This window comes from Salmo salar, chromosome 20, assembly GCF_965601325.2.
Source record: "Salmo salar chromosome 20, fSalSal1, whole genome shotgun sequence".
Taxonomy (NCBI): Eukaryota; Metazoa; Chordata; class Actinopteri; order Salmoniformes; family Salmonidae; genus Salmo; species Salmo salar.
In genome coordinates, this window is record NC_138310.1 from 21,569,677 (window position 1) to 21,582,480 (window position 12,804).

The 12,804-nt window shown below is 44.4% G+C and overlaps 1 protein-coding gene across 1 annotated transcript in view; it reads right to left on the reverse strand.

Moving 5' to 3' along the window:
• Window positions 1-494: 494 nt before the first annotated feature.
• The window catches only part of LOC106579906 (transmembrane protein 132C), a 190,507-nt gene continuing 178,197 nt past the window's right edge, over window positions 495-12,804 (reverse strand). The window contains exons 6-8 of the mRNA XM_014160261.3: window positions 10,062-10,335; window positions 4,810-5,001; window positions 495-2,366 (exon numbers count right to left, since the gene is read on the reverse strand). Of these exons, the coding sequence (XP_014015736.3) occupies window positions 1,185-2,366; window positions 4,810-5,001; window positions 10,062-10,335 (1,648 nt within the window). The 3' untranslated portion in view covers window positions 495-1,184. The remainder of the gene's footprint in view (window positions 2,367-4,809; window positions 5,002-10,061; window positions 10,336-12,804) is intronic.

Below are 12,804 nucleotides of genomic sequence, written 5' to 3' on the forward strand. Positions count from 1 at the left end.
TCGCTGCACCTGCTATAACATCTGCTAAACTGTTTACACGACCAGTAAACTTTGATTTGATAAGCACTAATAGTTGCTGGCAGAATAATTGGTGACAGCCTTATCCTTTGTCCAAATCTAGCGGTTGTGCTACGAAGTTTAATAAATTGGTCAAATATATTGTTGAGTTCACTCTAATTGAAGTATGTTTGGACTAAATTCTGAAAATAGAAGAACAGCAAATGACTTCCAGTGGCTTCATTTTTCTTCACCATGGAAATGTAATATGTGTGAAATGATTCAATTTGCTGGTCATTTTTGTAGTCAATTACAACTCCTACACCATATTAAGGTACGACCAGGTTTGTGTTGTGTGGCTTATATGAAGACATAACCTGGAAAAGCACTAATCTCCATTCAGTCATTGAAGATAGTGGGTAGCAAAAAGGAAGACATGTTGGCATGTGTAATGTATTCCCATGTGGTTGGTGGATTGAAGTGGACACGCACCTCTACACTGTTGTATGTTCTTTAAATGACAGTTATGAAAATACAATATACAGAGCAACAATACAATGCCTTGTAGGAGGACTGTTCAGTATATACATAGCCGTTTCTCTGTGCCTTCTGGTAAAGATGAACATAAAATGTGTGCCTTTATTTCAAACCACATGCAGGACGTTCTGTAGGCTCTGGTCTATCCTGGGGGCCCAGACATTTATCAAAAAAACGACAGGATGTGGAATAGGAAATCAATATTCAAAATGCTACAAAACTTCCAAAACCTTTCAATGAGTACTTTATATACATCTTGAATATTTGTTCATTTACATTCTTAAATCTACATGTCATCATCTGCGTAACATTTTGTAGTTTTGTCAGTAATGCAGAGCTAGTCTGGGGGCTTGAGTCTACCTACAAAAGAACCATCACAAAATAATGATTAAAAGGTAGGAAGATATTAAGAGAAACAAATTATCCAAAAATTATGTTTCTTTTCAAGTTAACGATTTGCCATTAGTCCTGTGTGGTATCATTACTATTTTTGTCCTCTAGTATTAATTTTCCCTTTGGCAGTCCCATGTGATTCACAAAAATGTTGCTTCCAGATTTCAACCTCTTCTAGGTTCAGCATTAGGTGCTGTCCAGGCCCAGCTCACTGTGAAAGGCATAAGGGTGAGTTATAAGTGCACTGAGCACACAGATTACGCCACCTCTTTTAAAGCACTGTCATTTAACCTCTCCATGTAGTTCCGAAGCTCCTTGGAGTCCCCCAGCTCTACATCTTGGCACACCCACTTAATGTCCTGGCTGTGGCTCATGCTCAGTGTGCTGACAGTGGGGCAGCCATTGTCTGGCGGGATGGTGGTGAACGTGGTGAACTTCACACGCTTCCTCTTTGTGGTAGGCGAGTCTCCTTTGCTGTCCTTGGCTGTGCAGCTCGCCCTGTCTGCTGCCCGGTGTACCTGGCCCTGCACGTTCTTCTGGGAAGAGGCCCCGTTGAGCAGGTGGCTGCCCTCTTCCAGCCCGGCACTGCAGTCCACCATGGAGGTGAGCTCGTCCTGCTGTGGGGACAGGCTCATGTGGCTCTCCAGCAGCTCTGCCTCGTTCCCCAGCCACACCCAGTCGTGGGCGTGGTTCATGCTCTCCTGGCCCTCGATGGACAGCTCCTTGTGGCGGTACTTGAGGGTGTAGGAAATGCAGTTGATGAGGAAGACCAGGATGGCCAGGCAGAAGACCCCCAGCAGGGCGTACATGCCGATCTCCAGGTCAGTGAGGCCCCGGGCTGTCTGGATCAGATCATCCTCCATGTTGTGGCTGCGAGGGAGGTCCACCTGGGCAGGGAAGTCTGGCATGTTCTGGACCTGGTTCCCATCGTCTGACAGCTTGTCTCCATTGAGCCTCCTGATGATGGTACTCTTAGTGGTGGTGGTGACCTTCCTCATGACACCGTCCTCCATGTCGGAGATGGAGCTGCCGTAGTAGTGGGCTTCTAAACCAGTCCTGTCCTGGGAGGGGGACTGCTGCCTGCGATCGCTGGCCCTGTTCTCCAGCTCCTCGCCCTCTGGCCCATAGTCACTGTTTCTGGAGGTGCCACCGTCGCTCTGGCCAAACTTCACCTTGACGTTGCAGTTCCCTGCAGCCAAAACGCTGCGCCGCTTGAACTTCTGGCAGAGCTCACAGACGGTCATCTCCACCCTGACCAGCAGGCCCTGGCCCTCAGCCTCGGTCACGATCACAGGCCACTTCCAGGAGGGGTCCTGCTGCACCGTCACCACCTCCTCATCCAGAGACGTGGCCGTCAGGACAAAGTAGTCTGAGTTGTACAGGTCCAGAGGAGCCATGGAACCATCACTGAAGTGCAGCCACGCGCTGATCAGGGCCTCCTGGACAAACACACACACACAGTGAGTAGGTAACACACACACACACAAACAAGAGCAAAGAAAATAACAAACAAAGAAAAATAATCTCATGTAACACTGACAGAGACCTCAAGCAGGGTCACATTACCACATTTCGTAGAGCGGCAACCTCGCCATTAGTAGAGAATAATGAAGGGTTGAAAAATACCTATTTAAAACCTATTTATTTATTAGTTCTAAGAATGTAGAAATAAGACAGAGCCTATTTCAGAAATGTTCCTGTGCTATTATTTCATTAGGCAAGCTTATCGTATACATCACTGTACATAGTAATTGGTAACTGCCAAAATTAAAGAAATCAAACTATTTCCATGAGGGAAACATTTCTATCACAGGAACAAGAAAGCAAACAAGACTTCAAACGTACAAGGTTCAAAGGATCAGAATGTAAAATTACAACAACAAAATATACTTTTATACCCTTTTTTGCATTTTTAGAAATGTAGGCCTCCAGCACTGTGGGTCATAAAAGCTATATACAAAAGTATGTGGACACCCCTTGAAATTAGTCGATTCAGATATTTCAGCTACACCTGTTGCTGACAGGTGGACGGCTGAGTACTGAAGCGCGTAAAAATCGTCTGTCCCCAGTTGCAACAATCACTAGCGAGTTTGAAACTGCCTCTGGAAGCAACGTCAGCACAATAACTGTTCGTCGGGAGCTTCATGAAATGGGTTTCCATGGCCGAGCAGCCGCACACAAGCCTAAGATCACCATGCGCAATGCCAAGCGTTGGCTGGAGTGGTGTAAAGCTGCCTTCATTTGAATCTGGAGCAGTGGAAACGCGTTCTCTGGAGTGAAGAATCACGCTTCACCATCTGGCAGTCTGGGTTTGGCCGATGCCAGGAGAACGCTACCTGCCCCAATGTATAGTGCACACAGTAAAGTTTGGGGAAGGAGAAATAATGGTCTGGGGCTGTTTTTCATGGTTAGGGCTATGCCACTTAGTTCCAGTGAAGGGAAATCTTAACGCTACAGCATACAATGACATTCTAGACAATTCTGTGCTTCCAACTTTCTGGCAACAGTTTGGGCAAGGCCCTTTCCTGTACAAAGTGAGATCCATACAGAAATGGTTTGTCGAGATCGGTGTGGAAGAACTTGACTGGCCTGCATAGAGCCCTGACCTCGACTCCATCGGATTAATTGGAACGCCGGCTGTGAGCCAGGCCTAAAGCCTTCCCAGAAGAGTGGAGGCTGTTATAGCAGCAAAGGGGGGACCAACTCCATATTAATGCCCATGATTTTGGAATGAGATGTTCGACGAGCAGGTGTCCACATACTTTTAGTCATATAGTGTATTAAACTAGTGGGAATCATAAGGTAGAGGATAGCTCACTAAAGTGCTACTGTTTTGTTACCTCAGCTGCTGTGCTCAGCAGTGGGGCTGCTGAGGGGAAGACGGCTCATGATAATGGCTGGAATGGAGCCAATGGAATGGCATCAAACACATGGAAACCATGTGTTTGATGTTTATTTGATACCATTCCACTGATTCCGCTCCAGCCATTACCACGAGCCGTCCTCCACCAATTAAGGTACCATCCACCACCTCCTGTGGTGCTCAGACAGCTGAAGGGACACAGATTAAAAGATAGGGAAAATACAGTATCAGACAGTCACATTAAAGACAGCAAATGGGGATTTGCCACAGACAAGCATCTTAAGTCCCTTTCTTGCTGTGATGTTGCTTTTTAATATGGCCACAGGACAAATCACCAGGAGCAGGGAAGGAGATCCATCAGTGGGCTGCAATTGCGCTCTAATTACATATCCTCTAGGGGAATTCCTGCACGCTTATCCCCGCACGGACATTATCCCTACAGAGATAGGACTGATAAAACTAGCCTGTCCTCCATCTGTCCTTCTCTAGAAAGAGAAAGGGATCAAAGCGTTCAGGAGAGAAGGAGAGCAAGGGAGAAAGGAATGCGAAAGACGATAGGACAGCTAGAGTTTGGCCTGTAAATTGTGTTTTCTTACAGAAACTTGCAGTGTTGCTTTTACACGCTCTGAGATTAAGCTTCCCTTTCTATTAGATGCCCAAGGAAACACATTCTGTCACACTCTGCCTTTCAAGAGTTGGAGTTAAGAGGGTTAGGAATGCAGTGGAACAAACAAACAAGCGCAGGCATTCACACACCCCACACACACACACACACACACACACACACACACACACACACACACACACACACACACACACACACACACACACACACACACACACACGTTCACAGTACTTACTGAATGTTCACATTAAAGGACTGCAATTGTGTGAAATGGGATCCAAACAGACAAGGATTACATTAAATAACCTACTATAAACTGTTTCTTAAATCCTAATTTTAATGAAAGGGGCTGCAAACTGATCGTTTTCAAAGATCTGCAGTATGTTGCACAGACCTGTTTTGGGCTCTGCAGCACTTCCTGTGTGGTTGCCGTGGCGAGGATGGCCTTGTTGCTTCCTGGGCTGAGCTGCAGGTTCAGAGCCAGGCCGGTGACCAGCTGCACCCCCAGCTCTGTGATGGTTACTTTGTTATTCACTACCGTCACCGTCTTCTCTGCCAGGATGGAGTCAGACAGGGGGGACAGGACCTGGGACAACACAAGGGAGATGGAGAGAGAGAAACCCTTGGGATTAATCCAGATTATGGACGGGACATGAAAAGCATTACTCTTTGAAATAAACAATTATTACATTATTCCAGGATGCTCTGTAAATCCTGCAGTGATTCTCAGCTCTGACCTTGATGCCTTCCAACATTATGCTGGCTTCCATTTAATTTGATGAGTATATAGATTGAGTTATTTGATGGTAAATGGAGTGACCTGAACAAGCCCTTCTACTATTCATTGTCAGGTGTTTATCCAGGAAACATTAATCAAATGATGATGTGGAGAGAAAACCACCAGCAATACACACTGGAGTAGGCAAGGACCGATCAAGGACACATTTCTGCTGTTAATGGACCATTCCTAGTAATCCAATTAGTGCAAACCTAATTTCATTAATCTCATTTTGAAAATCAAAGAGATCTTTCCATGCGTGCCCAATCATTGAGACCCCTCTATAGCTGTATCGCAGAATAGAACAGCAGCGTCTGGTAAGACAAGGGGCGGCGGACTATGTATTTTTGAAAATAACAGCTGGTGCACAATATCTCAGGAAGTCTCAAGGTTTTACTCGCCTGAGGTAGAGTATCTCATGATAAACTGTAGACCACACTACCTACCTAGATAGTTTTCATCTGTATTTTTCGTAGCTGTCTACATACCACCACAGACTGAGGCTGGCACTATGACCGCACTCAATGAACTGTATTCCGCTATATGCAAACAGGAAAACGCTCATCCAAAGGTGGCGCTCTTCGTGGCCGGGGACTTTAATGCAGGGAAACTTAAATCGGTCTTACCAAATTTATATCAGCATGTTAAATGTGCAACCAGAGGGAAAAAAACTCTGGACCACCTTTACTCCACACACAGAGAGGCATACAAAGCTCTCCCTCGCCCTCCGTTTGGCAAATCTGACCATAATTGTATCCTCCTGATTCCTGCTTACAAGAACAAATTTAAGCAGGAAGCACCAGTGACTCGATGAATAAAAAAGTGGCAAGATGAAGCAGATGCTAAGCTACAGGACCGTTTTGCTAGCACAGACTGGAATATGTTCCGGGATTCCTCTGATGGCATTGAGGACTACACCACATCAGTCTTTGGCTTCATCAATAAGTGCATTGATGACGTCGTCCCCACAGTGACTGTACGTACATACCCCAACCAGAAGCCATGGATTACAGGCAACATCCGCACTGAGCTAAAGGCTAGAGCTGCCGCTTTCAAGGAGCGGGACTCTAACCCGGAAGCTTATAATAAATCCTGCTATACCCTCTGACGATCAATCAAACAGGCAAAGCATCAATACAGGACTAAGATCGAATCGTACTACACCGGCTCTGACGCTGGTCAGATGTGGCAGGGCTTGCAAACCATTACAGACTACAAAGGGAAGCACAGCCGAGAGCTGCCCAGTGACACGAGCCTACCAGACGAGCTAAACTACTTCTATGCTCGCTTCAAGGTAAATAACACTGAAACATGCATGAGAGCACCAGCTGTTCTGGAAGACTGTGTGATCACGCTCTTCTCAGCCGATGTGAGTAAGACCTTTAAACAGGTCAACATTCACATGGCCGCAGGGCCAGACGGATTAGGTGTTACTGCGAGCATGCGCTGACCAACTGGCAAGTGTCTTCACTGACATTTTCAATCTCTCCCTGTCCAAGTTTGTAATACCAACATGTTTGAAGCAGTCCCTGTGCCCAAGAACACTAAGGTAACCTGCCTAAATGACCACTGACCCGTAGCACTCTGTAACCATAAAGTGCTTTGAAAGGATGATATTGGCTCACAACACCATTATCCCAGAAACCCTAGACCCACTCCAATTTGCATACCGCCCTAACAGATCCACAGATGATGCAATCTCTATTGCACTCCACATTGCCCTTTCCCATCTGGACAATACAATAACTATGTAAGAATGCTGTTTATTGAGAATGCTATTCATTGACTACAGCTCAGCGTTCAACACCATAGTGCCCTCAAAGTTCATCAAAAAGTCTGGGACATAACACCTCTCTTTGCAACTAGATCCTGGACTTCCTGATGGCCACCCCCAGGTGGTAATGGTAGGTAACAACACATCCGCCACGCTGATCCTCAACACAGGGGCCCCTCAAGGGTAGGTGCTCAGTCCCCTCCTGTACTCCCTGTTCACTCATGACTACACGGCCAGGCACGACTCCAACACCATCCTTAAGTTTGCCGATGACACAACAGTGGTAGGCCTGATCACCGACAACGACGAGGCAGCCTATAGGGAGGAGGTCAGAGACCTGTCCGTGTGGTGCCAGGACAACAACCTCTCCCTCAACGTGATCAGGACTGGCCACCCCTCATTGCCTGGTTCCTCTCTAGGTTTCTTCCTAGGTTTTGGCCTTTCTAGGGAGTTTTTCCTAGCGACCATGTTTCTACACCTGCATTGCTTGCTGTTTGGGGTTTTAGGCTGGGTTTCTGTACAGCACTTTGAGATATCAGCTGATGTAAGAAGGGCTATATAAATAAATTTGATTTGATTTGATCAAGACAAAGGAGATGATTGTGGACTACAGGAAAAAGAGGACCGAGCACGCCCCCATTCTCATCGACGGGGCTTTAGTGGAGTAGGTTGAGAGCTTCAAGTTCCTTGGTGTCCACATCACCAACAAACTAACATGGTCCAAGCCGACCAAGAAAGTTGTGACGAGGGCATGACAAAACCTATTCCCCCTCAGGAGACTGAAAAGATTTGGCTTGGGTCCTCAGATCCTCAAAACGTTCCACAGCTGCACCATCGAGAGCATCCTGATTGGTTGTGTCACTGCCTGGTATGGCAACTACTCGGCCTCCGACGACAAGGCACTACGGAGGGTAGTGCGTACGGCCCAGTACATCGCTGGGGCAAAGCTTCCTGCCATCCAGGACAGTGACACACACACACACACACACACACACACACACACACACACACACACACACACACACACACACACATATATATATATATATATCCACACTACGATTCAAAAGTTTGGGGTCACTAAGAAATTGTTTTTGAAAGAAGAGCAAGTTTTTTGTCCATTAAAATAACATCAAATTGATCATAAAAACAGTGTAGACATTGTAAATGTTTTAAATGACTGAAGAGGTGACTCTGGGATTGTAACAATCGTCGTAGAGAGGTGACCAAGATGCAGCGTGGCACGTGTTCATGATTATTTATTTAAATCAAACAAACACTTGAAAAAATAACAAAGGGAAACGAAAGCGCACAGTTCTGTCAGGTACAGAAACACAAAACAGAAAACAACTACCCACAAACACAGGTGGGAAAAGGCTGCCTAAGTATGATTCCTAATCAGAGACAACGATAGACAGCTGCCTCTGATTAGGAACCATACTCGGCCCAAAACAAAGAAATACAAAACAGAATGCCCACCCCACACCCTGACCTAACAAAATAGAGAAATAAACCGTCTCTCTCAGGTCAGGGCATGACAGGGATGCTGGCCTTCTAGGCAGAGTTGCAAAGAAAAAGCCATATCTCAGACTGGCCAATAAAAAGAAAAGATTAAGATGGGCAAATGAACACAGACACTGGACAGAGGAACTCTGCCTAGAAGGCCAGCATCCCGGAGTCGCCTCTTCACTGTTGATATTGAGACTGTTTTTTTGCGGGTATATTTAATGAAGCTGCCAGTTGAGGACTTGTGATGCGTCTGTTTCTCAAACGAAACACTCTAATGTAAGTGTCCTCTTGCTCAGTTGTGCACCAGGGCCTCCCACTCCTCTTTCTATTCTGGTTAGAGACAGTTTGCCCTGTTCTGTGAAGGGAGTAGTACACAGCGTTGTACGAGATCTTCAGTTTCTTGGCAATTTCTCACATGGAATAACCTTCATGTCTCAGAACAAGAATAGACTGACGCGTTTCAGAAGAAAGTTATTTGTTTCTGGTCATTTTGAGCCTGAAAATCAGCACAACAGTTTTCAGCTGTGCTAACATAATTGCAAAAGGGTTTTCTAATGATCAATTAGCCTTTTAAAATGATCGACTTGGATTAGCTAACACAATGTGCCATTGGAACACAGGAGTGATGTTTTCTGATAATGGGCGTTTGTACGCCTATGTAGATATTCCATTAAAAATCAGCCGTTTCCATCTACAATAGTCATTTACAACATTAACAATGTCTACACTCAATTTGAGATTATTTTAATGGACCAAAAAAATGGGCTTTTCTTTCAAAAACAAGGATATTTCTAAGTGTCCCCAAACTTTTGAACAGTAGTGTATATTATTATTTTTTAAAACTGCATTGTTGTTTAGCGGCTTGATTATAAGCATTTCACTGTTGTATTCGGTGCATGTGACTAATACAATTTGATTTGATTTTAGCTCTTTGTGAAGGAATGGGTGTGACAGACCGGTAGCTTGGCCTGTCTCATCTCGTGCTTTTGGGCTGGGGAGTATTGTCCTCTGTGCCCAGCCTAACGGGAGGCAGGAGCCAGAGGACGGGTAGTGATGAGTGTGGAGGTGAAGGTACATCTGCCTGCAAGACAGATGGATGAGTCCACACTGTCAAGATGCTGATCGGTTTCACACAGATATCATTAACTGACTGCTATTTATCCAGTTAGCCTGTTTAGACTGACAAATGAAAGGACCCTGCTAGTGAGAGATGGCACGCTTACGCTCTGCACCAGGGTGAGGCCCCATTTACTGTAACCACAGCCCAGACCTGGAGACATGGGACCATTGATAACCACCTGTTTGGCTGACTGAATGCACAAATATAGATTTTATCTCCTCCACTCGACATTTGCAAATCCCATTGTTATGACTGACTTAAGATGACTGTTTTAAGGTATTTTCAGCCCTAATATTAAAACAGACAGCGATGTTTTACTGTTCTATTTTCCAACTCCTTTCACCTCCCCTTACTCCTCTCTCTATTCACACTTGTTCTGTTTATTCTTTCTCATCCGTTGTACTGAAACACCTTATTATAACACACATACTGTACTGTACACGCATGCAGACACATACAGCGTACCTGGATGGTGGTCATCCCCATGTCCAGTCCCACTAGTATGCGTCTGTCCTGTAGCTGAGCTATCTGGGGGTCCTCCACCTTCAGGAAGTCCCACACCAGCCCAGTGATGTCTGCCTGCCAATCACTGCCCAGCATAAAGGTCAGCTGACCACGGGGGTCGGCAGCTTCGGCCACAAAGTGTGTCAACACTCGAACCATGGCATTCTGGTACTGTAACGTGCAGCTCCTTCCTCTCCGGTCTTCATCATCCTCATCATCACTGTCCAGTGCAGACCTGCCATTACAAACAAAGCCAGTCATATAACATGAGAAACTAACCCCAACACTGGACAAGTCTAACAAGAACATCTCTAACACCCACCCACTGATAGCAAATTCTGTTCAGGATGCTATAGGCAACCAATCATCTTCTCAAAGAAGGGAGTGTGTCTCAATGAGAATAGTTATTGCAGTGTGAAAACAAGGCTTACAAGGTTACAATGTTGCTTTTAAACAAATAACTGTATGTCATACATACACAGCACACTTTTAGTAAGATAAATATCAGTGTTTGCTCTGTAGAAGCAGCACTGGTGTCAAGCGGTGGGACAGGACAGGCGTGCCTCTGATAAACACCAGTGCTTTGTCAACAGTGTGCTAATCATAGCACTGCAAAAAGTTACATCTAAGCAAGCCTAAATATCTTATATTGACTGATAATTCAATTTTTTTCTTACCAAAATAAGCTAATCATTTTGCTTATTTTAATCTTAAATGGCAACTCCAACATTTTTAAACCTAATTTTCATGATCTCCAGCACAATACCAGTGTCTACATATGTGAAAACAGCATATTTCTATGTTTTGTAAAACAAATGAAAAGTTGACCCGATGACATCATCAAAAGTTAAATCAGTGATTTTCAAACACCGAGATTCACGGTGACGTAGGGAACAAAAAAAAGTACTCTCGCTCTGTCTAGAAACTCGTTGCAGGTTTTCAAAATCACAGTTTTTCTTACTTTTAATCCTACGCTGTGAGCATTTTGTAGGACCGTATCTTTTTAACCACAGATCATAGAAATGTGCCGTTTCCTTAATACAGTGCTGTGAAAAAGTATTTCCCCCCTTTCAGATTGTCTCTACTTTTGCATATTTTTTATACTGAACATTATCAGATCTTCAACCAAAACCTAATATTAGATAAAGGGAACATGAGTGAACAAATAACACAACAATGACATACTTTAAAAGGAAATACATTTAAACAAAGTTATGCAACACCCAATGCCCCTGTGTGAAAAAGTAATTGCCCCCTTACACTCAATAACTGGTTGTGCCACGTTTAGCTGCAATAACTCCAAACAAATGCTTCCTGTAGTTGTTGATCAGTCTCTCACATCGCTGTGGAGGAATTTTGTCCCACTCTTCCATGCAGAACTGCTTTATCTCAGCAACATTTATGGGTTTTCAAGCATGCACTGCCACAACATCTCAATTTGGATTAGGTCTGGACTTTGACTAGGCCATTCCAAAACTCAAAATGTGTTGCCTTTTAGCCATTTTCACGTAGACTTGATTGTATTTTGGATCATTGTCTTGCTGCATGACCCACCTGCTCTTCAGCTTCACCTCACAGATGGATGGCCTGACATTCTCCTGTATAATTCTCTGATACAGAGCAGAATTCATGGTTCCTTCTATTTAGACAAGTTGTCCAGTTCCTGAGAAAGCAAAGCATCCCCAAACCATCACACTACCACCACCACAGGTTCTTACTGTGGAATGCAGTGTTTGGTTTTCGCCAGGCATAATGGGACCCATGTCATCCAAAAAGAATGTCAGGCCATCCATCTGTGAGCTGAAGCTGAAGAGCAGCTGGGTCATGCAGCAAGACAATGATCCAAAATACAATCAAGTCTACATGAAAATGGTTAAAAAGCTATTTTTAAAATATATTTTACCTTAAATTGTCTTTAAAAAAAATGTAAGTGAATTATCACTCAATATAAGATATTTAGGCTTTCTTTGATTTCACTTTTTGCAGTGAGGGCCTCGCTTATCCTATTGCCTCATCACCTCACATCTGGCAATAAACACACACACCTACAAGGTTTGATATTATAATGGGAGAGAAAAGAGTGAAAGTTAATCTCTTGAAATGTAATTATTCTGATTATCCTCTCTCATTGTATTTTTTCCTGTCCGATACCGTTAATAAGTATCCCTCGATGTGTGGCAGAATGGGGTCTGGCAATGAAGAGTGAAGACGCTAGCTAAGCTGGTTAGAGATCAGCCTTAAGGCTCAGGATTTCCACTGACAAGATAAAAAGGATTTCAGAACGAGGGTTATTTTGACAAGTACTCACAGCAATTAATTAGTCTTCAGTAAAACATAATACAACAAGTAAAGTGAATAAAGAATTGCAAATGCCTGTCTGCGTTTATTACACTGCGGTGGGACATTTCCAACTTAACTGTAGTTTGGGTTTAGCAGCCCTTAGTAATATGAAATATGCCTTGAGGTGCCGATTCAGCAGATACCAGATTACATTTGGACCTGGCAAAATGTGGAAGCTATACCATCCACTAGGGGCAACATGAGTGCCTATTACCATCTAGTAGGTTTGCAGCTTGCTAAGGTGTTGTGGATGGGGATAGTGGATGGGCGTTTAAGCCGCTGACTCTAGTTCCGAGGGTCACGTGCTAGGCACCCGTTTTAGTTTTTTGGTTTTAAGCCTTTCCCAAAGCCTTAAACCTTAACC